The sequence below is a fragment of the Hoplias malabaricus genome, chromosome 18 (genome assembly GCF_029633855.1).
Source record: "Hoplias malabaricus isolate fHopMal1 chromosome 18, fHopMal1.hap1, whole genome shotgun sequence".
NCBI lineage: Eukaryota > Metazoa > Chordata > Actinopteri > Characiformes > Erythrinidae > Hoplias > Hoplias malabaricus.
The window spans coordinates 34,872,772-34,899,987 of NC_089817.1; the positions used below are offsets into that span (position 1 = coordinate 34,872,772).

Consider the following 27,216-nt stretch of genomic DNA (forward strand, 5'->3'; position numbering starts at 1 on the left):
TTCTCTGTGTGTGTGCAAGGAATTTCATTTTCAACACACACACACACACACACACACACACACACACACTGTCTGCTCTTATTAAATCTTTCTTCTTTTTGGATCAGCGCCATTGAAGCTCCATCTTCTTTTAATAATCAAAAACAGCTAAAGAATTTTTTTATATAATGATATATTTGAAGCATTTTACATCAACATTAATACAACATCAATACAACACAACATTAATTTAACACAACATCAATACAACAACACAACATTAATACAACATTAACACATTCATACAACACAACATTAACACATTCATACAACACAACATTAATACAACATTAACACAACATTCATACAATACATTAACACAACATTAACACATTCATACAACAACACAACATTAATACAACACAGCATTAACACAGCAACAACACAATAATAACACAACATGAATCAGCACGGCTCGTTTTACCCCATGTTTTCTGACAAGACTGTGGCCTTGTTTCACAGTGTGTGGGTTGGTGGGTTCCAGATCCACACTTTAATGTAAACATACACTGAACACGGGAGATTAATTAGTGTCTTCTTTAATGGCCAGAGCACACTGCACAAACGGAGCCCAATGATGACAATGTTCCTTGCATGAGACCAGAACGTGAGCCCTGAGGAGGAGAACGGGCCGAGGGCTGGAACATAAACAACTGTAAAGTGCGACTCAGACGCCTCCACCATCTCCTGGACTCTTCCTTGACTTTGACCAATTAGAGGATAGAGTGCCCCCTGGAGCACGTATGTAAACATGGAGGAAAGAGAGAGAGAGTGAATGAGAGAGAGAGTGAGAGAGAGAGAGAAAGTGTAGCTGGGTTTCCATCCAAAACATTCAGTTGTTTTGTGTAATAAAGAAATATCATCAGAATTAAAGTGAAATGTGTTTCCATCCACTGCACTTTTGTGAATAAACTCCAGATGACGGCTCTGTGATCAGTGACGGCGCCGAAACGTGGGAGAGACCTGAGCGGGTCGTTTATTTCAAAACACACTTTATATCAGAACGTTTGATTTAATGTTTATTTGTCGGGCGTCATTTCTGTGTGTGGAGCTTGTTACTGTTTTGAGAGAATATTAAATACTGTCTGGTCTCCGACTTTTGCTCAGTGCTGTGTCTACAACACACACATGCTCTTAAATACGAAGCTCAGGCGCCGGTGTGAAAACAGAGTGGTGACGTGCGGAGAGGAGAGAAGATGAAGGAGAGTCGGTGGGAGTCTGTTAAAAACCTGTGGTCGCGGTATCAATCCGGGGCTCAGGGGGGCGCTGTGTCGTATGCGCAGTGTGTATTAACCGTCATCATTTATTCAAAAAAACCTTTCCATTAGTGAAAATCTAACTTTTCCACTGCGTCCAACCGTTTTACGATTTTCAAATTTTTTCCTTTTATGAGCGTTTTCATAATTTCACAGAAACTCAGTGGATGGAAAACTCATCGTTGAGAGAGAGACAGACTCCTGACAAACAGGGGATTTAGATTCTTTTTTTATTTTAAAAAGATCACAAAGAGCAAACGCAAACTTGTTTTTTATGAATCTGGAAAACAAACTTTAAAAAAACAGACCTTAAATATTAGTGTCCACAGCAAAAGTGTCAGCTGACCCCACCCCTGACCCCCGACCCCTGACCCCTGACTCGTTAACACAGTGTTAGTGTTTCATTAGGGAAGAGTTTAAATAGAGAACTACTGAGTGACTAAAAAAATATTCCCACTCCAGAACCATCCAGCGCGGCTTATTACAGTGTAAATACACACTAAAGTGCACAGAAAGTGTGTGTGTGTGTGTGCAGCATTTTCAGGACATTTTGGAAAATGTTTGGTGGGAAAAACACAGTTAAAGGAGCCAGTGTTTACACATCACACAGAATGTCACTGAATAAACAACAGTGAAGCTGCAGTTCCTGTAAAATCCGAATGATTCAGTGTCGAATCCCACAACAGAGACTCACCAACAACTCACAGCGACTCACCGAGACTCCCAGCAAACCACTGAGGTTCCACTGAGACCCACAGCAATCGACTGAGACACCACTGAGACACTCAGCAACACACTGAGAATCACAACAAACCATTGAGACTCACAGCAACTCAATGAGACTCCATTGAGACTCACAGCAACTCACTGAAACTCCCAGCAAACCACTGAGGCTCCACTGAAACCCACAGCAACCGACTGAGACACCACTGAGACTCTCAGCAACACACTGAGAATCACAACAAACCATTGAGGCTCACAGCAACTCAATGAGACTCCACTGAGACTCTCAGCAAACCACAGAGTCCCACAGCGAACCACTGAGACACTCAGCAACACACTGAGAATCACAACAAACCACTGATACTCACAGCAACTCAATGAGACTCCATTGAGACACACAGTGACCCACTGAGACTCAGTGTCTCGCTGAGTTTGCTTAGAATTTATTAAAAGTTGACTTATTCATAGATTATTCCAAGTTGATTTATTATGGCTTTGTTTATTAGAAGCGTATTTTTTTTAATTTTATTTATTTAATTATTATTTTGTTTGTGGGGTGGGGAAGAGGATTTGATTCTGGGTCCGAGCCGATGTTACTCTCAGGTCAGTTCCTGCTGTAGATTAGCAACAATGCTGCAGCATACGGTGGCCTTTATGGTTCAACTCCTAATCAGTGGTTGGTTTGATCCATTAGTTAAATAAAGGTCATCGAGCTCTTCCTTTTCATCAGAATTTAACTCTATTTTACATCACACACCAGTAACAAAACTGTTCCGGTCCAAACCTAGCACCGGGGAACCCACTCCCCAGAATCTACGGTTCCACCCTCTGCTCTAGAACATGAACCGTTTCAGATCAAACAGAACTGCAGCCACGACATTACCAATAACTACATTTTAATAACTGACCAGTCACTGATGCATTTTCACTTCATTAACATCGCGTTGAAAATCCTTCATCTACAAACAATCAAAACTTAATAAAGAAAATAAAATCCTTCATTTAAAGAGGTCAGGGAGATCTACAACCATCAGGGATCAGCTTCTGGTCCAAATCAAATCAGAACACAGGAAACAGAGACGAGACCCACAGGAAACAGAGAGGAGACCCACAGGAAACAGAGAGGAGACCCACAGGAAACAGAGAGGAGACCCACAGGAAACAGAGAGGAGACCCACAGGAAACAGAGACGAGACCCACAGGAAACAGAGAGGAGACCCACAGGAAACAGAGAGGAGACCCACAGGAAACAGAGAGGAGACCCACAGGAAACAGAGACGAGACCCACAGGAAACAGAGACGAGACCCACAGGAAACAGAGAGGAGACCCACAGGAAACAGAGACGAGACCCACAGGAAACAGAGACGAGACCCACAGGAAACAGACAGTTTTTTCATTGCTGTTTTTCAGAGAGCGAGTGTTTTACAAATGAATATATTTTACATACATCTTTACTAATGTGTTTGTTTCAGCTGTGTTCTGTTCCTGTTTTGATTTTCAGACAGAACCAGGTTCCTCCGTCAGGTAGAACATCTCCCGCTAGACAAACCCAACAAAATAATCCTTCACACTATTTACACCGTGTCCACTTTCACAGGTTCGATGGAGAAAATGATGATGATGAGGAAGAGTTTTTCGGAAGTGATCACGTTGTTTACAGTGCCACAGTGACACTGCTCCTAACTCCAGGGTTCTAGACAATAGAACCATCACGGTTCTGTGCCGGGATCATCACCGGAACAGCCCCCATGCGGCTCAGGTTGGATGCGGCCATCCTGCTGGGCGTGTGGCCGAGGGGTGAAGGGGCGTAGCTGAGGGAGGGCGGGACCTGGCTGGGGGGCCGGTCGTACTCCTCCGTGGGGATTTTGTCGTACGGAGGCTTGGCGAATTCATGAAGGTTTGACGGCGACATGGAGCCGAGAGACGAGCGCTGACTCGCAGAGAAACTCCTTGCCGTCGAGACTCGACTCTTAGGAGGAGGAACATCTTCCCTGTGGAGTCACAAGACAACAGAATCAGAACCAGAAACATCAGCCTCTGAAGCCATTTTCACACATGAACAACTCCAGAGAATCAGGTCCAGAGATGTCTCCAGGTTTGTCCCTCCACGGCTGGAGATGTTCCTCGGCAGGAGGCGGAGCCTGTGCAGCACATGCAGGAGAAACTTCAGAACACTGCACAGGCTCCGCCCCCCACACCTAATACACGTTTCATTTCTCGCTGCGAGAGAGTGTCTCAGTGTGTGAACCGCTCCAGGACGTCTCTGGACCCGACACTCGGGAGTTTTTCTAGAGATTCTCCAGAGCTCATATGGGAAAGAGGCAAAAGAGAGAGAGAGGGTGAGGGAAAGACAAAGAGAGAGAAAAGGGCAGAGAGAGAGAGAGAGGAAGAGAGAGAGAGAGGTGTGGTGGGACGAGAGAGGCTCGTTTGGTTAATCCTCTTTGTCTGAATGAGGCTATGAGGCAGAGACACAGTGTCTGTTTAGAGGGGCGCTGGGGGCGGGGCTGAGCAGAGACAAAGTGAAGAGCCAACACTGCCCCCATTTCCCCCACACAACCCCCCACCACAAAAAAAAAACGACTCCCCTATAACCTCCTACCCCCACCCCCCGCAACACACACACACACACACAGCAGGACCACTGAATAAACAAAAGAGCAGAACGGATTACAGCAGCTTCAGCTACAAGCACAAAATCAGGGCTCTGTGTATGTCTCTGTCAATGTGTGTGTGTGTGTGTGTGTAGGTGGGGGCTGTGATTGGAGGGAAATGAAAAAAGCTGAGCAAACCAAATGCACTCTGTGACGTTAACCCAAAGGCATTCAGGTCAACGCCTCTCCCTTCCCCCGTCCTCTGCTCTCTGTCTCACCCCATCTCCCACGTCTCTCCCTCTCTCTGTCTCACCTTATCTCCCACGTCTCTCCCTCTCTCTGTCTCCCCTCTTACCCCATCCCCCACGTCTCTCCCTCTCTCTGTCTCACCTTATCTCCCACATCTCTCCCTGTCGCACCTCATCTCCCACGTCTCTCCCTCTCTGTCTCACTTCATCTCCCACGTCTCTCGCTCTCTGTCTCCCCTCTCACCCCATCCCCCACGTCTCTCTCTCTATCTCACCCCATCTCCCACGTCTCTCCCTCTCTGTCTCACCCCATCTCCCATGTCTCTCCCTCTCTCTGTCTCACCCCATCTCCCCCTCTCTCTGTCTCCCCTCTCACCTCATCACCCATGTCTCTCCCTCTGTCTCACCCCATCTCCCACATCTCTCCCTCTCTGTCTCACCCCATCTCCCATGTCTCTACCTCTCTCTGTCTCTCCCTCTCACCTCATCACCCATGTCTCTCCCTCTGTCTCACCCCATCTCCCACATCTCTCCCTCTCTGTCTCACCCCATCTCCCACATCTCTCCCTCCGTCTCACCCCATCTCCCACGTCTCTCCCTCTCTCTGTCTCACCTTATCTCCCACGTCTCTCCCTCTCTCTGTCTCCCCTCTTACCCCATCCCCCACGTCTCTCCCTCTCACCCCATCTCCCACGTCTCTCCCTCTCTCTGTCTCACCTTATCTCCCACATCTCTCCCTGTCGCACCTCATCTCCCACGTCTCTCCCTCTCTGTCTCACTTCATCTCCCACGTCTCTCCCTCTCTGTCTCCCCTCTCACCCCATCCCCCACGTCTCTCTCTCTGTCTCACCCCATCTCCCACGTCTCTCCCTCTCTGTCTCACCCCATCTCCCATGTCTCTCCCTCTCTCTGTCTCACCCCATCTCCCCCTCTCTCTGTCTCCCCTCTCACCTCATCACCCATGTCTCTCCCTCTGTCTCACCCCATCTCCCACATCTCTCCCTCTCTGTCTCACCCCATCTCCCATGTCTCTACCTCTCTCTGTCTCTCCCTCTCACCTCATCACCCATGTCTCTCCCTCTGTCTCACCCCATCTCCCACATCTCTCCCTCTCTGTCTCACCCCATCTCCCACATCTCTCCCTCCGTCTCACACCATCTCCCACGTCTCTCCCTCTCACTCCATCTCTCCCTCTCTCTGTCTCACCCCATCTCCCACGTCTCTCCCTCTCTCTGTCTCCCCTCTCACCCCATCTCCCACGTCTCTTCCTCTCTGTCTCACCCCATCTCCCACGTCTCTCCCTCTCTCTGTCTCCCCTCTCACCCCATCTTCCACGGCTCTCCCTCTCTGTCTCACCCCATCTCCCACGTCTCTCCCTCTCTCTGTCTCCCCTCTCACCCCATCTTCCACGGCTCTCCCTCTCTGTCTCACCCCATCTCCCACGTCTCTCCCTCTCTCTGTCTCCCCTCTCACCCCATCTCCCACGGCTCTCCCTCTCTGTCTCACCCCATCTCCCACGTCTCTCCCTCTCTCTGTCTCCCCTCTCACCCCATCTTCCACGGCTCTCCCTCTCTGTCTCACCCCATCTCCTACGTCCCTCCCTGTCTCCCCTCTCACCCCATCTTCCACGTCTCTCCCTCTCTGTTTCACCCCATCTCCCACAGCTCTCCCTCTCTGTCTCACCCCATTTCTCACAGCTCTCCCTCTCTCTGTCTCACCCCATTTCCCACAGCTCTCCCTCTCTCCCTCTCAGGAGAGTCTGCCCCGGTCTGAGAGAATCTGTGCCGGTCTGAGAGAGTCTGTCCCAGTCTGAGAGAGTCTGTGCCGGTCTGAGAGAGTCTGCCCTGGTCTGAGAGAGTCTGTGCCGGTCTGAGAGAGTCTGTCCCGGTCTGAGAGAGTCTGCCCCGGTCTGAGAGAGTCTGTGCCGGTCTGAGAAAGTCTGCCCCGGTCTGAGAGAGCCAGTCTGGTCTGAGGGAGTCTGCCCCGGTCTGAGGGAGTCTGCCCTGGTCTGAGAGAGTCTGTGCCGGTCTGAGAGAGTCTGCCCCGGTCTAAGAGAGTCTGCCCCGGTCTGAGAGAGTCTGCCCCGGTCTGAGAGAGTCTGCCCCGGTCTGAGAGAGCCAGTCTGGTCTGAGGGAGTCTGCCCCGGTCTGAGGGAGTCTGCCCTGGTCTGAGGGAGTCTGTGCCGGTCTGAGAGAGTCTGCCCCGGTCTGAGAGAGCCAGTCTGGTCTGAGGGAGTCTGACCCGGTCTGAGAGAATCTGCCCCGGTCTGAGAGAGTCTGCCCTGGTCTGAGAGAGTCTGCCCCGGTCTGAGAGAGTCTGCCCCGGTCTGAGAGAGTCTGCCCCGGTCTGAGAGAGCCAGTCTGGTCTGAGTGAGTCTGACCCAGTCTTAGAGAGCCAGTCTGGTCTGAGAGAGTCTGCCCCGGTCTGAGAGAGTCTGTGCCAGTCTGAGAGAGTCTGCCCCGGTCTGAGAGAGTCTGTGCCAGTCTGAGAGAGTCTGCCCCGGTCTGAGAGAGTCTGTGCCAGTCTGAGAGAGTCTGCCCCGGTCTGAGAGAGTCTGTGCCAGTCTGAGAGAGTCTGCCCCGGTCTGAGAGAGTCTGCCCCGGTCTGAGAGAGTCTGCCCCGGTCTGAGAGAGTCTGCCCCGGTCTGAGAGAGCCAGTCTGGTCTGAGGGAGTCTGCCCCGGTCTGAGAGAGTCTGCCCCGGTCTGAGAGAGTCTGCCCCGGTCTGAGAGAGTCTGCCCTGGTCTGAGAGAGCCAGTCTGGTCTGAGGGAGTCTGCCCCGGTCTGAGAGAGTCTGCCCCGGTCTGAGAGAGTCTGCCCTGGTCTGAGAGAGCCAGTCTGGTCTGAGGGAATCTGCCCCGGTCTGAGAGAGTCTGCCCTGGTCTGAGAGAGTCTGCCCCGGTCTGAGAGAGTCTGCCCCGGTCTGAGAGAGTTTGCCCCGGTCTGAGAGAATCTGCCCCGGTCTGAGAGAGTCTGCCCCGGTCTGAGAGAGTCTGCCCCGGTCTGAGAGAGTCTGCCCCGGTCTGAGAGAGTTTGCCCCGGTCTGAGAGAATCTGCCCCGGTCTGAGAGAGTCTGCCCCGGTCTGAGAGAGTTTGCCCCGGTCTGAGAGAGTCTGCCCCGGTCTGAGAGAGTCTGCCCCGGTCTGAGAGAGTTTGCCCCGGTCTGAGAGAATCTGTCTGGTCTGAGAGAGTCTGCCCTGGTCTGAGAGAGTCTGCCCCGGTCTGAGAGAGTCTGCCCCGGTCTGAGAGAGTCTGCCCTGGTCTGAGAGAGTCTGCCTCGGTCTGAGGGAGTCTGCCTCGGTCTGAGAGAGTCTGCCTCGGTCTGAGAGAGTCTGTCTGGTCTGAGAGAGTCTGCCCCGGTCTGAGAGAATCTGTGCCGGTCTGAGAGAGTCTGTCCCGGTCTGAGAGAGTCTGCCCCGGTCTGAGAGAGTCTGTGCCGGTCTGAGAGAGTCTGCCCCGGTCTGAGAGAGCCAGTCTGGTCTGAGGGAGTCTGCCCCGGTCTGAGGGAGTCTGCCCTGGTCTGAGAGAGTCTGTGCCGGTCTGAGAGAGTCTGCCCCGGTCTAAGAGAGTCTGCCCCGGTCTGAGAGAGTCTGCCCCGGTCTGAGAGAGTCTGCCCCGGTCTGAGAGAGCCAGTCTGGTCTGAGGGAGTCTGCCCCGGTCTGAGGGAGTCTGCCCTGGTCTGAGGGAGTCTGTGCCGGTCTGAGAGAGTCTGCCCCGGTCTGAGAGAGCCAGTCTGGTCTGAGGGAGTCTGACCCGGTCTGAGAGAATCTGCCCCGGTCTGAGAGAGTCTGCCCTGGTCTGAGAGAGTCTGCCCCGGTCTGAGAGAGCCAGTCTGGTCTGAGTGAGTCTGACCCAGTCTTAGAGAGCCAGTCTGGTCTGAGAGAGTCTGCCCCGGTCTGAGAGAGTCTGTGCCAGTCTGAGAGAGTCTGCCCCGGTCTGAGAGAGTCTGCCCCGGTCTGAGAGAGTCTGTGCCAGTCTGAGAGAGTCTGCCCCGGTCTGAGAGAGTCTGTGCCAGTCTGAGAGAGTCTGCCCCGGTCTGAGAGAGTCTGTGCCAGTCTGAGAGAGTCTGCCCCGGTCTGAGAGAGTCTGCCCCGGTCTGAGAGAGTCCGCCCCGGTCTGAGAGAGCCAGTCTGGTCTGAGGGAGTCTGCCCCGGTCTGAGAGAGTCTGCCCCGGTCTGAGAGAGTCTGCCCCGGTCTGAGAGAGTCTGCCCTGGTCTGAGAGAGCCAGTCTGGTCTGAGGGAGTCTGCCCCGGTCTGAGAGAGTCTGCCCCGGTCTGAGAGAGTCTGCCCCGGTCTGAGAGAGTCTGCCCTGGTCTGAGAGAGCCAGTCTGGTCTGAGGGAGTCTGACCTGGTCTGAGAGAGTCTGCCCTGGTCTGAGAGAGTCTGCCCCGGTCTGAGAGAGTCTGCCCCGGTCTGAGAGAGTTTGCCCCGGTCTGAGAGAGTCTGCCCCGGTCTGAGAGAGTCTGCCCCGGTCTGAGAGAGTCTGCCCCGGTCTGAGAGAGTTTGCCCCGGTCTGAGAGAATCTGCCCCGGTCTGAGAGAGTCTGCCCCGGTCTGAGAGAGTCTGCCCCGGTCTGAGAGAGTCTGCCCCGGTCTGAGAGAGTTTGCCCCGGTCTGAGAGAATCTGTCTGGTCTGAGAGAGTCTGCCCTGGTCTGAGAGAGTCTGCCCCGGTCTGAGAGAGTCTGCCCCGGTCTGAGAGAGTTTGCCCCGGTCTGAGAGAATCTGCCCCGGTCTGAGAGAGTCTGCCCCGGTCTGAGAGAGTTTGCCCCGGTCTGAGAGAATCTGCCCCGGTCTGAGAGAGTTTGCCCCGGTCTGAGAGAGTCTGCCCCGGTCTGAGAGAGTCTGCCCCGGTCTGAGAGAGTCTGCCCCGGTCTGAGAGAGTTTACCCCGGTCTGAGAGAGTCTGTGCCGGTCTGAGAGAGTCTGCCCCGGTCTGAAGGAGTCAGTTGAGCCAGCCTGGTCTGAAGTTGATACCTGATCTCATAGGAAATCTCCTTCTCGTATTTCTTCCTTTGACGAGCGCGACAGCAGCAGAACAAGATCAGAGCGATCAGCAGGATTATCAACAGAACACAGATCACAGAACCAGCGATTATCCCTGCAGTGTTCGGAGCTACAGAGAGAGAGAGAGAGAGACATTATTACAGATATCTAAAATAACGAGTGTGTGTGTGTGTGTGTGTATGTGTGCGAGTGTGCGTGTAAGAGTGTGTGTGTGTGTATGTATGTGTGTGAGTGTGCGTGTGTATGTATGTATGTATATTTGTGTGCGCATGTGTGTGTGTGAGAGAGTATGTACGTACGTGTGTGTGTATATGAGAGTGTGCGCACGTGTGTGTGTGTGTGTGTGTGCGCGTGTATGTATGTATGTTTGTGTGCGCGTGTGTGTGTGTATGACTGTGTGTATATATGTATGCATGCATGTGTGTGAAAGAGAGAGTGTGTGAGACTCACGTTGTGTAATACTGAGCTGTACGACACACTCGTCGGTTCCGACCCGGTTGCTGACGGTGCAGCGGTACGTTCCAGATACGGCCTCAGTGGCATTCCGCATACTGACAGTACCTCCAACAGGATCTAAGAGAACACACAACTTTATTATACACACACACTCACAAACACACTGTCTCACACACACTCACACTCTCTCTCATACACACACACACACACACACATATACCCACTCTCTCATGCACGCACACATGTATACACACCCAGTACTGCGTTGGCTGGTAGTAATTTGGTTCCACTGGTTCTGTCCCAGGAGTACTGCAGAGGGCTCGTCCCATCTGTGGATTTACACTTTAGAACCACATCAGAACCCACCTGAGCAGAACCTTCCACTGAGCACCGCGGCTTAGAGGGACGTACTGAGGGAGAGAGAGAGAGAGAGAGAGAGAGAGACTCATAACTAGTCCCACAAAGAACTCATCAATGCAGGATGGTGTGTGTGTGTGCGTGTGTGTGTTTTACAGGTGCTCTGATGTGTGTGTGTGTGTGTGTAGCAGGTGCTCTGATGTTTGTGTGTATGTTGCAGGTGCTCTGGTGTGTGTGTGTGTGTTGCAGGTGCTCTGGCGTGTGTGTGTATGTGTGTGTGTGTTTTGCAGGTGCTCTGGTGTGTGTGTGTGTGTGTGTGTGTGTGTGTGTTTTGCAGGTGCTCTGGTGTGTGTGTGTGTGTGTTGCAGATGCTCTGATGTGTGTGTGTGTGTGTGTTGCAGGTGCTCTGATGTGTGTGTGTGTGTGTGTTGCAGGTGCTCTGATGTGTGTGTGTGTGTGTGTTGCAGGTGCTCTGATGTGTGTGTGTGTGTGTGTTGCAGGTGCTCTGATGTGTGTGTGTGTGTGTGTTGCAGGTGCTCTGATGTGTGTGTGTGTGTGTGTGTGTGTGTGTGTGTGTGTTTTGCAGGTGCTCTGGTGTGTGTGTGTTGCAGATGCTCTGATGTGTGTGTGTGTGTGTTGCAGGTGCTCTGATGTGTGTGTGTGTGAGTTGCAGGTGCTCTGATGTGTGTGTGTGTGTGTTGCAGGTGCTCTGATGTGTGTGTGTGTGTGTGTGTTGCAGGTGCTCTGATGTGTGTGTGTGTGTGTGTTGCAGGTGCTCTGATGTGTGTGTGTGTGTGTGTGTGTGTGTGTGTGTGTGTGTGTGTGTGTTTTGCAGGTGCTCTGGTGTGTGTGTGTTGCAGATGCTCTGATGTGTGTGTGTGTGTGTTGCAGGTGCTCTGATGTGTGTGTGTGTGTGTTGCAGGTGCTCTGATGTGTGTGTGTGTGTGTTGCAGGTGCTCTGATGTGTGTGTGTGTGTGTGTTGCAGGTGCTCTGATGTGTGTGTGTGTGTGTGTTGCAGGTGCTCTGATGTGTGTGTGTGTGTGTGTTGCAGGTGCTCTGATGTGTGTGTGTGTGTGTTGCAGGTGCTCTGATGTGTGTGTGTGTGTGTGTTGCAGGTGCTCTGATGTGTGTGTGTGTGTGTGTGTTGCAGGTGCTCTGATGTGTGTGTGTGTGTGTGTGTTGCAGGTGCTCTGATGTGTGTGTGTGTGTGTTGCAGGTACTCTGATGTGTGTGTGTGTGTGTTGCAGGTGCTCTGATGTGTGTGTGTGTGTGTGTGTTGCAGGTGCTCTGATGTGTGTGTGTGTGTGTTGCAGGTGCTCTGATGTGTGTGTGTGTGTGTTGCAGGTGCTCTGATGTGTGTGTGTGTGTGTGGGTTGCAGTGACCGTCTCGGTCTCCAGCCGAGAAGCTCTTCACTTCCAAGCTTCAGGTTTGTTTAGAGGAAAGTGACGTGTTCTGGAGGTCTCTGAACTGATGAGCTGTATTCAGTCCCAAACCACAACAACACCCCAGTACACCATGAGTACGTAGGAGCCCAGCTGAGTAAGCATCATGAGGTGGAAAAGCACCATAAACGTCTGACAACTCTCTTTTAGTCCAACCCTAACTTCTCTAATCATTTACCAAGAGTTACACCACTTCAGACCTGAACAACTCTCAGCTGCAGAGCGCAGACTGTAGTAACACACTGAGTTCCAGCGACACACACACAGCTGTCTTCAACATTCACTGTCAGCTGTTTCAATCGTACTGTGGACATCGGCCGATCACAACACAGCGCTGGAGCTCGCGCTCGGCCTGAACTCTCTCACTGGACCAGAGAGAAACTGACAGACGCAGTGAGTCAAAGCTAAAGACAGAATTCCAGAAGGAAACTCCTTGTTCTCAGTAGAATTCCAGCTCTGGGTGTAATTCCAGCTCCGCAGCTCGATCCGCATCTGATATGTAAACATTCCAGTTTCTACTGCCTCAGAGTTTCAGAAAGTGACTCACTCTACGTCACTGTGTTTGTTTAAAGAACTGTCAACATCAGGACGAGCACTAGCTACCACACACACACACACACCCAGAGAGAGACAACACAACCGTCCAGATCAGTGTGTGTGTGTGTGTGTGTGTGTTTGTTTATTATTCTTTTACTAACATTAAAACAGAACTAACCCTGAAATTATAATGAAATTCATAAAAGCAGAATGATTCCAAAATTCCTATTGAGGACTGGGTTTAGGACGAGGGTTGGGTTTAGGACTGGGTTTAGGACGAGGGTTGTGTTTAGGACTGGGTTTAGGACGAGGGTTGTGTTTAGGACTGGGTTTAGGACGAGGGTTGGGTTTAGGACTGGGTTTAGGACGAGGGTTGTGTTTAGGACTGGGTTTAGGACGAGGGTTGTGTTTAGGACTGGGTTTAGGATGAGGGTTGGGTTTAGGACTGGGTTTAGGACTGGGTTTAGGACGAGGGTTGGGTTTAGGACTGGGTTTAGGACGAGGGTTGGGTTTAGGACTGGGTTTAGGATGAGGGTTGGGTTTAGGACTGGGTTTAGGACGAGGGTTGGGTTTAGGACTGGGTTTAGGATGAGGGTTGGGTTTAGGACTGGGTTTAGGACGAGGGTTGGGTTTAGGACGAGGGTTGGGTTTAGGAGAAAGGGGAGTTTTTTGATCGTGAACTCACCCATCACAGTGAGCAGGACTTTCTGGGAGCCGATGCCTGGAGCTTTTTTCACTTTACATTGATACGTCCCGGTGTCAGACGCCTTCAAATGCGACAGATTTATAGAAGCATCACCGCTCTTCGGGTCGGGCAAGGAAAAGTAAACTCGACCCTTTAGAGGAGGATAATAATCCTCATACACTCTATCACCAGAATACAGGATCACCTACAGAGAGAGAGAGAGAGAAGAGGGGGGGGGGGGTTGTTAATAATACCCTATAATAAAATATAAAATTTGCACGTCCCCTCTAACCCAAAAACAAATATGATCTCTCAATTCAGTAAGCTTTACTGGCATGACCATATTTACATACAGTATCGCCAAAGCATTAATACAACAATGTCTCTCTCTCTCACTCTCTCACACACACACACACACACACACACACACACACACCTCCTGCAGCTTCACTGGAATATGTTCAAAATTGAAAGAAAGAGAAAGGAAATTAAATGGAAGCAGGGGTGTGCGCACACACACACAGAGAAGCTGTGTTTCGTGCCCTGTGTGTTCTGCACAGTGCCACAGCAGTGTTTTCTTCATCATCATCGCACCCCACTACAGACCTTTAGAGTCAAAGATAAAAGCATTGAGCTTCTAAACTCTCCTCCTGTCTCTCAGAGCCCCTCAGCCGTGTGTGTGTGCGCGCGTGTGTGTGCGTGCATGTTGAGAGAGAGAGAAAGAGAGAGAGAGAGAGAGAGAGAGAGAAGCATGTTTTATTTGAAATGCAAATTGTGTCTGTTTCCTGATCCTGATTCTAGAGGAAAGTGTTACCGTGGAAACGCTCTAGTGAGGGAGGGCTAGCCCTATGAAGCGCCGCCCTCTGAAATTCCAGCAAATACACACAGCCAATCAGGAGAGACTAAAGGACAGCGAATGATAGAGAGATTTTTTTCACACACGACCTACCAACACACACACACCCCAACACTGACACACACACACCCCGACACTGACACACACACAAACCCCAACACTGACACACACACACACACCCCAACACTCACCACTTTCTCCTCTAGCTGGTTGTCTGATGGCTGGAGACTCCATTCGATGTCGAGGGGCCCCGAGTCAGCGGCGGAGAGACTGAACTGACAGTCGAGTTTCACATTCTCTCCACTTGCCTTCTCCACAGAGGACGGACCTGTGGAGGTGATCTGCAGTGCACATGCAGCACCTGAACACACACACACACAGAAACAGCAGCAATAAACATTACGTTGTCTGTGAGTTTCAGTGTTTAATGAAACTGCTGAACCTGCACAGCCAGTTTTAAACACACACACACACACACACACAGCGCACCACAAACACACACACACAGTGCACCACAAACACACACACAGTGCACCACAAACACACACAGCGCACCACAAACACACACACAGTGCACCACAAACACACATACACAGCACAACAAAGACACACACACAATAACAACAAGGACACACACGGTTTACGTTTGAATAACATTTCTAACACAGCTGTGCACATCTGTCTCTGTCTCTCTCATGCTCCCACTGTCTCACTCTCTCTAACTGTTTCTCTCTCTCAGTCTTTCGCTCTCCCAGTCTCTCACCGTTTCCCTCTCTCACTCTCTCCCTCTGTCTCTCAGTTTCTCTCTCACTGTTTCTCTCTCTCTCTTTCTCACACTGTTTCTCTCTCTTTCTCTCACTCTCAATTTCTCTCTTTCTCTCCCACTGTCTCTCAGTTTCTCTCTTTCTCTCCCACTGTCTCTCAGTTTCTCTCTTTCTCTCTCACTGTTTCTCTCTCTCTCTCACATTCAATACTTTGGGAAGCTTTATCAGCTGCAGTGCATTATGGGAAAGGTTGACGTGGTCAGAACACAGGAATGTATCAGAGAAAGAGAGTGGCAGTAAAATCCTTCCTCGCGCGCGCACACACACGCGCACACACACACACACACACACCGGGATTTAAAGTGCTGCTCCTCTCTCTCCCTCATGTTTTTGTGTGTGTGTGTGTGTGTGTGTGTCTTTGTGTCTGCTGACCTCATCAGAGTCAGAGAGAAGAGAGAACAATAAAAGTGACAGAAAAAAAGAATGGAGACACAGTGAGAGAGAAACAGAGAGAAAAGAACACACACTTGTAGCTGGTCAGTGTTTAATTTTAGTGTTTAAACATTTAAACAGTGTTTGTTTCACGAACTCCTTTCTGTGAGAACTGTGTTTAGTTCTCTCTCACTGTGTCTCTCTCACTGTCTCTCTCTCCTACTGTCTCTCTCTCTCACTGTGTGTGTGTCTCTCTCTCTGTCTGTCTCTCTCACTATGTGTCTCTCCCTCTCTCTCTCCCTCTCTCTCTCTCTCTCACTCTCACTGCCTCTCTCTCTCCGTGTGGGTGTCTCTCTCTCTCTCACTATGTGTCTCTCCCTCTCTGTCTCTCTCACTGTGTGTGTCTCTCTCTCTCTGTCTGTCTCTCTCACACTGTCTCTCTCTCTCACTGTGTGTGTCTCTCTCTCTCTGTCTGTCTCTCTCACACTGTCTCTCTCTCTCTCGTAGTTTGGAGCAGACAGTGATTCAGTGATTAATAAAAACACAGGCCGTGTCCCACACTGACACTTAGTTCATTAACAGCAGCTCCATCACAGACACGTTATAATATCTGAGAGATAAATGTTTCCTGATTTTACTGAGCTTTCCCTTTAACAACTAAAGCAGGACAGGTGACGACAGGCAGGTCACATGATGAAACATTAATACACAGCAGGACACACTGAATATTCATGAGCTCAATCAGCCTCTCTCTCTCACACACACACACTGCTGAGCTCGGAATATCATAACGAAGGTCAAGATCATGCACACAACACACACACACAGAGAGAGAGAGAGAAAGAGAAAAAAAGAGAGAGAGAGAACAGGAGGGAGAATTCTCACTTTGTCTTTCCTCTGGGAGGACCGCAGCCCCAAAGAAACTCACCTGTTTTTACACACACACACACAGGCACTAGTGTGTGTATGTGTGTCCATGTTCTACATGTCTCCTAGCAACAGTGACTACGCAGGAGATCAGGACAGTACAGGGATCAGGTAACACAGACACACGCAGACACATGCGCGCACACACACACACACCCATCAGGACCAGTCTGAAACACCCCCAATCAGAGTCACCCACATTATAACACTCCACACACACACACACACACACTTCCCCCTCAGAGACTCTTATCTCTTCTTTCTGTTTGTTGGTTGTTTCACGCTCAGCCTGTCGACCTTTGACCAACAGCCGATACCAACCCTTCAGAGCCGAGGACGTTGTGAGAAACGGCAGAATACTGCCCACGGAGGGAGGATTGTGATGGGGCAGTCATCTTAGACTCGGAAACACACACCCCCCATCACACATACACTCTCATTTAACCCCTCACTCACCCCTTATCATATACTACTTCATTCAGTACTCAAACCTCTCTCTGTCATCATCACTATTAGTCTCTGCGAATCACCACAGTCACTCTCTCGCGACCACGACACAGTCACTCTCTCGCAACCGCGACACAGTCACTCTCTCGCAACCGCGACACAGTCACTCTCTCGCAACCGCGGCACAGTCACTCTCTCGCAACCGCGGCACAGTCACTCTCTCGCAACCCCGACACAGTCACTCTCTCGCAACCGCGACACAGTCACTCTCTCGCAACCGCGACACAGTCACTCTCTCGCAACCGCGACACAGTCACTCTCTCGCAACCGCGACACAGTCACTCTCTCGCAACCGCGACACAGTCACTCTCTCGCAACCGCGGCACAGTCACTCTCTCGCAACCGCGGCACAGTCACTCTCTCGCAACCGCGGCACAGTCACTCTCTCGCATCCGCGGCACAGTCACTCTCGCAACCGCGGCACAGTCACTCTCTCGCAACCGCGGCACAGTCACTCTCTCGCAACCGCAACACAATCATTCTCGGAACCGCAACACAGTCACTCCCTCGCAACCGCGACACAGTCACTCCCTCGCAACCGCGACACAGTCACTCCCTCGCAACCGCGACACAATCATTCTCGCAACCACGACACAGTCACTCTCGCAACCATGACACAGTCACTCTCGCAACCACGACACAGTCACTCTCGCAACCACGACACAGTCACTCTCTCGCAACCACGACACAGTCACTCTCTCGCAACCACGTCAGTCACTCTCTCGCAACCACGACACAGTCTCTCTCTCGCAACCACGACACAGTCACTCTCTCAACCACGACACAGTCACTCTCGCAACCACGACACAGTCACTCTCGCAACCACGACACAGTCACTCTCGCAACCACGACACAGTCACTCTCGCAACCACGACACAGTCACTCTCTCGCAACCACGTCAGTCACTCTCTCGCAACCACGACACAGTCTCTCTCTCACAACCACGACACAGTCACTCTCTCTCTCGCAACCACGACACAGTCACTCTCTCTCTCGCAACCACGACACAGTCACTCTCTCTCTTGCAACCACGACAGTCACTCTCTCACAACCTTGACACAGTCACTCTCTCACAACCATAACACAGTCACGACACATTCACTCTCTCACAACCACGACACAGTCACTCTCTCACAACCACGACACTGTCACTCTCTCACAACCACGACACTGTCACTCTCTCACAACCGCAACACTGTCACTCTCTCACAACCGCAACACTGTCACTCTCTCACAACCGCGACACTGTCACTCTCTCACAATCGCGACACAGTCACTCTCTCACAACCGCGACACAGTCACTCTCTCACAACCGCGACACAGTCACTCTCTCACAACCCCGACACAGTCACTCTCTCACAACCACGACACAGTCACTCTCTCACAACCACGACACAGTCACTCTCTCACAACCACGACACAGTCACTCTCTCACAACCACGACACAGTCACTCTCTCACAACCACGACACAGTCACTCTCTCACAACAACAACACAGTCACTCTCTCGCAACCACGTCAGTCACTCTCTCGCAACCACGACACAGTCACTCTCTCTCTCACAACCACGACACAGTCACGACATAATCACTCCCTCACAATCACGACACAGCCACTCTCTCACAACCACGACACAGCCACTCTCTCACAACCACGACACAGCCACTCTCTCACAACCACGACACAGCCACTCTCTCACAACCACGACACAGCCACTCTCTCACAACCACGACACAGTCACTCTCTCACAACCACGACACAGTCACTCTCTCACAACCACGACACAGTCACTCTCTCACAACCACGACACAGCCACTCTCTCACAACCACGACACAGCCACTCTCTCACAACCACGACACAGCCACTCTCTCACAACCATGACACAGCCACTCTCTCACAACCACGACACAATCACTCTCTCACAACCACGACACAATCACTCTCTCACAACCACGACACAGCCACTCTCTCACAACCACGACACAGCCACTCTCTCACAACCACGACACAGCCACTCTCTCACAACCACGACACAGCCACTCTCTCACAACCTCGACACAGCCACTCTCTCACAACCACGACACAGCCACTCTCTCACAACCACGACACAGTCACTCTCTCACAACCACGACACAGTCACTTTCTCACAACCACGACACAGTCACTCTCTCACAACCACGACACAGTCACTCTCTCACAATCGCGACACAGTCACTCTCTCACAACCACGACACAGTCACTCTCTCACAACCACGACACAGTCACTCTCTCACAACCACGACAGTCACTCTCTCACAACCACGACACAGTCACTCTCTCACAACCACGACACAGTCACTCTCTCACAACAACAACACTGTCACTCTCTCGCAACCACGTCAGTCACTCTCTCGCAACCACGTCACAGTCACTCTCTCTCTCACAACCACGACACAGTCACTCTCTCACAACCACAACACAGTCACTCTCTCACAACCACAACACAGTCATGACATAATCAGTCCCTCACAATCACAACACAGCCACTCTCTCACAACCACGACACAGCCACTCTCTCACAACCACGACACAGCCACTCTCTTACAACCACGACACAGTCACTCTCTCACAACCATGACACAGTCACTCTCTCACAACAACAACACTGTCACTCTCTCACAACCACGACACAGCCACTCTCTCACAACCACGACACAGCCACTCTCTCACAACCACGACACAGCCACTCTCTCACAACCACGACACAGCCACTCTCTCACAACCACGACACAGCCACTCTCTCACAACCACGACACAGCCACTCTCTCACAACCACGACACAGTCACTCTCTCACAACCACGACACAGTCACTCTCTCACAACCACGACAGTCACTCTCTCACAACCACGACACAGTCACTCTCTCACAACCACAACACAGTCACTCTCTCACAACCATAACACAGTCACTCTCTCACAATCACGACACAGCCACTCTCTCACAACCACGACACAGCCACTCTCTCACAACCACAACAGAGTCACTCTCTCACAACCACGACACAGCCACTCTCTCACAACCACGACACAATCACTCTCTCACAACCACGACACAGTCACTCTCTCACAACCACGACACAGTCACTCTCTCACAACCACGACACAGTCACTCTCTCACAACCACGACACAGTCACTCTCTCACAACAACAACACTGTCACTCTCTCACAACAACAACACTGTCACTCTCTCGCAACCACGTCAGTCACTCTCTCGCAACCACGACACAGTCACTCTCTCTCTCACAACCACGACACAGTCACTCTCTCTCTCACAACCACGACACAGTCACTCTCTCACAACCACAACACAGTCACTCTCTCACAACCACGACACAGTCACGACATAATCACTCCCTCACAATCACGACACAGCCACTCTCTCACAACCACGACACAGCCACTCTCTCACAACCACGACACAGCCACTCTCTCACAACCACGACACAGTCACTCTCTCACAACCACGACACAGTCACTCTCTCACAACCACGACAGTCACTCTCTCACAACCACGACACAGTCACTCTCTCACAACCACGACACAGTCACTCTCTCACAACCACGACACAGTCACTCTCTCACAACCACGACACAGTCACTCTCTCACAACCACGACACAGCCACTCTCTCACAACCACGACACAGCCACTCTCTCACAACCACGACACAGCCACTCTCTCACAACCACGACACAGCCACTCTCTCACAACCACGACACAGCCACTCTCTCACAACCACGACACAATCACTCTCTCACAACCACGACACAATCACTCTCTCACAACCACGACACAGCCACTCTCTCACAACCACGACACAGCCACTCTCTCACAACCACGACACAGCCACTCTCTCACAACCACGACACAGCCACTCTCTCACAACCTCGACACAGCCACTCTCTCACAACCACGACACAGCCACTCTCTCACAACCACGACACAGTCACTCTCTCACAACCACGACACAGTCACTTTCTCACAACCACGACACAGTCACTCTCTCACAACCACGACACAGTCACTCTCTCACAATCGCGACACAGTCACTCTCTCACAACCACGACACAGTCACTCTCTCACAACCACGACACAGTCACTCTCTCACAACCACGATAGTCACTCTCTCACAACCACGACACAGTCACTCTCTCACAACCACGACACAGTCACTCTCTCACAACAACAACACTGTCACTCTCTCGCAACCACGTCAGTCACTCTCTCGCAACCACGTCACAGTCACTCTCTCTCTCACAACCACGACACAGTCACTCTCTCACAACCACAACACAGTCACTCTCTCACAACCACAACACAGTCATGACATAATCAGTCCCTCACAATCACGACACAGCCACTCTCTCACAACCACGACACAGCCACTCTCTCACAACCACGACACAGCCACTCTCTTACAACCACGACACAGTCACTCTCTCACAACCACGACACAGTCACTCTCTCACAACAACGACACTGTCACTCTCTCACAACCACGACACAGCCACTCTCTCACAACCACGACACAGCCACTCTCTCACAACCACGACAGAGCCACTCTCTCACAACCACGACACAGCCACTCTCTCACAACCACGACACAGCCACTCTCTCACAACCACGACACAGCCACTCTCTCACAACCACGACACAGCCACTCTCTCACAACCACGACACAGCCACTCTCTCACAACCACGACACAGCCACTCTCTCACAACCACGACACAGCCACTCTCTCACAACCACGACACAGTCACTCTCTCACAACCACGACACAGTCACTCTCTCACAACCACGACAGTCACTCTCTCACAACCACGACAGTCACTCTCTCACAACCACGACACAGTCACTCTCTCACAACCACAACACAGTCACTCTCTCACAACCATAACACAGTCACTCTCTCACAATCACGACACAGCCACTCTCTCACAACCACGACACAGCCACTCTCTCACAACCACAACAGAGTCACTCTCTCACAACCACGACACAGCCACTCTCTCACAACCACGACACAATCACTCTCTCACAACCACGACACAGTCACTCTCTCACAACCACGACACAGTCACTCTCTCACAACCACGACACAGTCACTCTCTCACAACCACGACACAGTCACTCTCTCACAACAACAACACTGTCACTCTCTCACAACAACAACACTGTCACTCTCTCGCAACCACGTCAGTCACTCTCTCGCAACCACGACACAGTCACTCTCTCTCTCACAACCACGACACAGTCACTCTCTCTCTCACAACCACGACACAGTCACTCTCTCACAACCACAACACAGTCACTCTCTCACAACCACGACACAGTCACGACATAATCACTCCCTCACAATCACGACACAGCCACTCTCTCACAACCACGACACAGCCACTCTCTCACAACCACGACACAGCCACTCTCTCACAACCACGACACAGTCACTCTCTCACAACCATGACACAGTCACTCTCTCATAACAACAACACTGTCACTCTCTCACAACCACGACACAGCCACTCTCTCACAACCACGACACAGCCACTCTCTCACAACCACGACACAGCCACTCTCTCACAACCACGACACAGCCACTCTCTCAAAACCACGACACAGCCACTCTCTCAAAACCACGACACAGCCACTCTCTCACAACCACGACACAGCCACTCTCTCACAACCACGACACAGTCACTCTCTCACAACCACGACACAGTCACTCTCTCACAACCACGACACAGTCACTCTCTCACAACCACGACACAGTCACTCTCTCACAACCACGACACAGTCACTCTCTCACAACAACGACACAGTCACTCTCTCACAACAACGACACAGTCACTCTCTCACAACCACGACACAGTCACTCTCTCACAACCACGACACAGCCACTCTCTCACAACCACGACACAGCCACTCTCTCACAACCACGACACAATCACTCTCTCACAACCACGACACAATCACTCTCTCACAACCACGACACAGTCACTCTCTCACAACCACGACACAGTCACTCTCTCACAACCACGACAGATCACTCTCTCACAACCACAACAGAGTCACTCTCTCACAACCACAACAGAGTCACTCTCTCACAACCACAACAGAGTCACTCTCTCACAACCACGACACAGTCACTCTCTCACAACCACGACACAGTCACTCTCTCACAACCACGACAGTCACTCTCTCACAACCACGACACAGTCACTCTCTCACAACCACGACACAGTCACTCTCTCACAACCACGACACAGTCACTCTCTCACAACCACGACACAGTCACTCTCTCACAACCACAACACAGTCACTCTCTCACAACCACAACACAGTCACTCTCTCACAATCACGACACAGCCACTCTCTCACAACCACGACACAGCCACTCTCTCACAACCACGACAGAGTCACTCTCTCACAACCACGACACAGCCACTCTCTCACAACCACGACACAATCACTCTCTCACAACCACGACACAGTCACTCTCTCACAACCACGACACAGTCACTCTCTCACAACCACGACACAGTCACTCTCTCACAACCACGACACAGTCACTCTCTCACAACAACAACACTGTCACTCTCTCACAACAACAACACTGTCACTCTCTCACAACAACAACACTGTCACTCTCTCGCAACCACGTCAGTCACTCTCTCGCAACCACGACACAGTCACTCTCTCTCTCACAACCACGACACAGTCACTCTCTCACAACCACAACACAGTCACTCTCTCACAACCACGACACAGTCACGACATAATCACTCCCTCACAATCACGACACAGCCACTCTCTCACAACCACGACACAGCCACTCTCTCACAACCACTACACAGCCACTCTCTCACAACCACGACACAGTCACTCTCTCACAACCATGACACAGTCACTCTCTCATAACAACAACACTGTCACTCTCTCACAACCACGACACAGCCACTCTCTCACAACCACGACACAGCCACTCTCTCACAACCACGACACAGCCACTCTCTCACAACCACGACACAGCCACTCTCTCACAACCACGACACAGCCACTCTCTCACAACCACGACACAGCCACTCTCTCACAACCACGACACAGCCACTCTCTCAAAACCACGACACAGCCACTCTCTCACAACCACGACACAGTCACTCTCTCACAACCACGACACAGTCACTCTCTCACAACCACGACACAGTCACTCTCTCACAACCACGACACAGTCACTCTCTCACAATCACGACACAGCCACTCTCTCACAACCACGACACAGCCACTCTCTCACAACCACAACAGAGTCACTCTCTCACAACCACGACACAGCCACTCTCTCACAACCACGACACAATCACTCTCTCACAACCACGACACAATCACTCTCTCACAACCACGACAGTCACTCTCTCACAACCACGACACAGTCACTCTCTCACAACCACGACAGATCAGTCTCTCACAACCACAACAGAGTCACTCTCTCACAACCACAACAGAGTCACTCTCTCACAACCACAACACAGTCACTCTCTCACAACCACAACACAGTCACTCTCTCACAACCACAACAGAGTCACTCTCTCACAACCACAACAGAGTCACTCTCTCACAACCACAACACAGTCACTCTCTCACAACCACAACAGAGTCACTCTCTCACAACCACAACACAGTCACTCTCTCACAACCACGACAGATCACTCTCTCACAACCACAACACAGTCACTTTCTCACAACCACAACAGAGTCACTCTCTCACAACCACAACACAGCCACTCTCTCACAACCACGACAGATCACTCTCTCACAACCACAACACAGTCACTTTCTCACAACCACAACAGAGTCACTCTCTCACAACCACAACACAGCCACTCTAAAGTTGTGATTTTGTTAATGGTTAAGTATACTGTCATATTTTTTGGATTTCTTTGTGGTCTGTCCGTGTTCTCTTTGTTTCTAATCGTTGTCTCAATTTTCACAGTTTTTTCAGTGTTCTGTCTGTTTTCTCATTGTTTTTGGTGGTCATTTTTCCAAAAGAAAATTTTGTTTAAAACTTCAGATTCAAATATTACAATAAAAAATGATGCGCTCATTGGTGTAAAAGAAAACTGTGAAATAATCCGTGTTCCTGGTGTAAAGAAACACTAAAATACTGTTCAGATACGAAACTGATCTTTAGAACAAAAGAAGTTCTCGGTGAAACTCACTGAAAAACAGCAGCGCGTGCAGCAAGCGGACCGTGCTCTTGTCCATTGGTTCTGTTCGGCTGGGTCCGGCAGTATTCGGTTCGACTCGACTCGAGTTTGTTGTGGTCAGAAATGTGGTGTTCTTCGGATTGTTTATGGCTAAGTCTCCGTGTTTTCCGCGGATCAGATGAAACTGGACCTCCGTCGCTCCGCAGGTGCAGAGTCCTAGCCTGGTCACGTGCTCTCACCCACAGACCAATCAGAGAGCTGCTCTTTAACCCACCCGTTTTTCGACAGACCAGCATAGGAGGCGTGGCTTGTCGTAAAGCAGGTGGGCGGAAAGGAAGCTGTGAAAAGCCTCTCCCGCCCTCTTCAGGACAAACTGTGCAAATGCAGCTTTACTAATAATAATCAATAACTTGGACGAATTTCAACAGAGAACTTTCACCAACTTTATTCAGTAAAAAAAAAACGATTTTACAATAAATACTTGTCGATATTTTTTTTATCAAAGAAGCGAAATAAACATTAATAAAACTGAATAATAAAGGTTTATTTAAAACCAGAAATGCAAAGTGTGTTAAATCCACACATAACAGAAAAAACATTATTCATTAAAAAAATAAAATTTAAAATAATAATAATAACACAGTTAATATCACAGTAAAAAATATTTAAAAGCAGAAACATAATTTTAAAAACTGACTCTCTCCACAACCTGACTCAGACCCTGACTCTCTCCACAACCTGACTCAGCCCCTGACTCTCTCCACAACCTGACTCAGACTCTCACCCTGACTCTCTCCACAACCTGAATCTCACCCTGACTCTCTCCACAACCTGACTCAGCCCCTGACTCTCTCCACAACCTGACTCAGACTCTCACCCTGACTCTCTCCACAACCTGAATCTCACCCTGACTCTCTCCACTACCTGACTCAGACCCTGACTCTCTCCACAACCTGACTCAGCCCCTGACTCTCTCCACAACCTGACTCAGACTCTCACCCTGACTCTCTCCACAACCTGAATCTCACCCTGACTCTCTCCACTACCTGACTCAGACCTTGACTCTCTCCACAACCTGACTCAGCCCCTGACTCTCTCCACAACCTGACTCAGACTCTCACCCTGACTCTCTCCACAACCTGAATCTCACCCTGACTCTCTCCACTACCTGACTCAGACCTTGACTCTCTCCACAACCTGACTCAGACCTTGACTCTCTCCACAACCTGACTCAGACCTTGACTCTCTCCACAACCTGACTCAGCCCCTGACTCTCTCCACAACCTGACTCAGACCTTGACTCTCTCCACAACCTGACTCAGACCTTGACTCTCTCCACAACCTGACTCAGACCTTGACTCTCTCCACAACCTGACTCAGCCCCTGACTCTCTCCACAACCTGACTCAGCCCCTGACTCTCTCCACAACCTGACTCAGCCCCTGACTCTCTCCACAACCTGACTCAGCCCCTGACTCTCTCCACAACCTGACTCAGACTCTCACCCTGACTCTCTCCACTACCTGACTCAGACCTTGACTCTCTCCACAACCTGACTCAGCCCCTGACTCTCTCCACAACCTGACTCAGACTCTCACCCTGACTCTCTCCACAACATGAATCTCACCCTGACTCTCTCCACTACCTGACTCAGACCTTGACTCTCTCCACAACCTGACTCAGACCTTGACTCTTTCCACAACCTGACTCAGACCTTGACTCTCTCCACAACCTGACTCAGCCCCTGACTCTCTCCACAACCTGACTCAGACCTTGACTCTCTCCACAACCTGACTCAGACCTTGACTCTCTCCACAACCTGACTCAGCCCCTGACTCTGTCCACAACCTGACTCAGACCTTGACTCTCTCCACAACCTGACTCAGCCCCTGACTCTCTCCACAACCTGACTCAGCCCCCGACTCTCTCCACAACCTGACTCAGCCCCTGACTCTCTCCACAACCTGAGTCAGCCCCTGACTCTCTCCACAACCTGACTCAGACCTTGACTCTCTCCACAACCTGACTCAGCCCCTGACTCTCTCCACAACCTGACTCAGCCCCTGACTCTCTCCACAACCTGACTCAGCCCTGACTCTCTCCACAACCTGACTCAGACTCTCACCCTGACTCTCAATCTGATAGAGTGTGT

General features: G+C 51.1%; 1 protein-coding gene across 1 annotated transcript; it reads right to left on the bottom strand.

Annotated features, from left to right (window-relative positions):
• Positions 1-1,672: 1,672 nt before the first annotated feature.
• Positions 1,673-25,286, bottom strand: cxadr (CXADR Ig-like cell adhesion molecule). Its single transcript, XM_066651660.1, has 7 exons — positions 25,078-25,286; positions 14,386-14,555; positions 13,339-13,543; positions 10,570-10,725; positions 10,310-10,432; positions 9,830-9,968; positions 1,673-4,010 (listed from the first exon to the last, which is right to left on the bottom strand). The coding sequence occupies exons 1-7, from the start codon at positions 25,121-25,123 to the stop codon at positions 3,713-3,715; spliced, it is 1,137 nt and encodes a 378-aa protein (XP_066507757.1). The 5' UTR covers positions 25,124-25,286; the 3' UTR covers positions 1,673-3,712.
• Positions 25,287-27,216: the final 1,930 nt, after the last annotated feature.

Excerpts from the sequence above, each read along its gene's own strand:
- cxadr (XM_066651660.1), bottom strand. The coding sequence starts at position 25,123 with ATGGACAAGAGCACGGTCCGCTTGCTGCACGCGCTGCTGTTTTTCA. Across the intron at positions 10,726-13,338 it reads AGTCCTGCTCACTGTGATGG|TACGTCCCTCTAAGCCGCGG; the intron begins GTGAGTTCACGA and ends TCTCTCCCTCAG. Across the intron at positions 9,969-10,309 it reads ACAGCTCAGTATTACACAAC|CTCCGAACACTGCAGGGATA; the intron begins GTGAGTCTCACA and ends CTCTCTCTGTAG.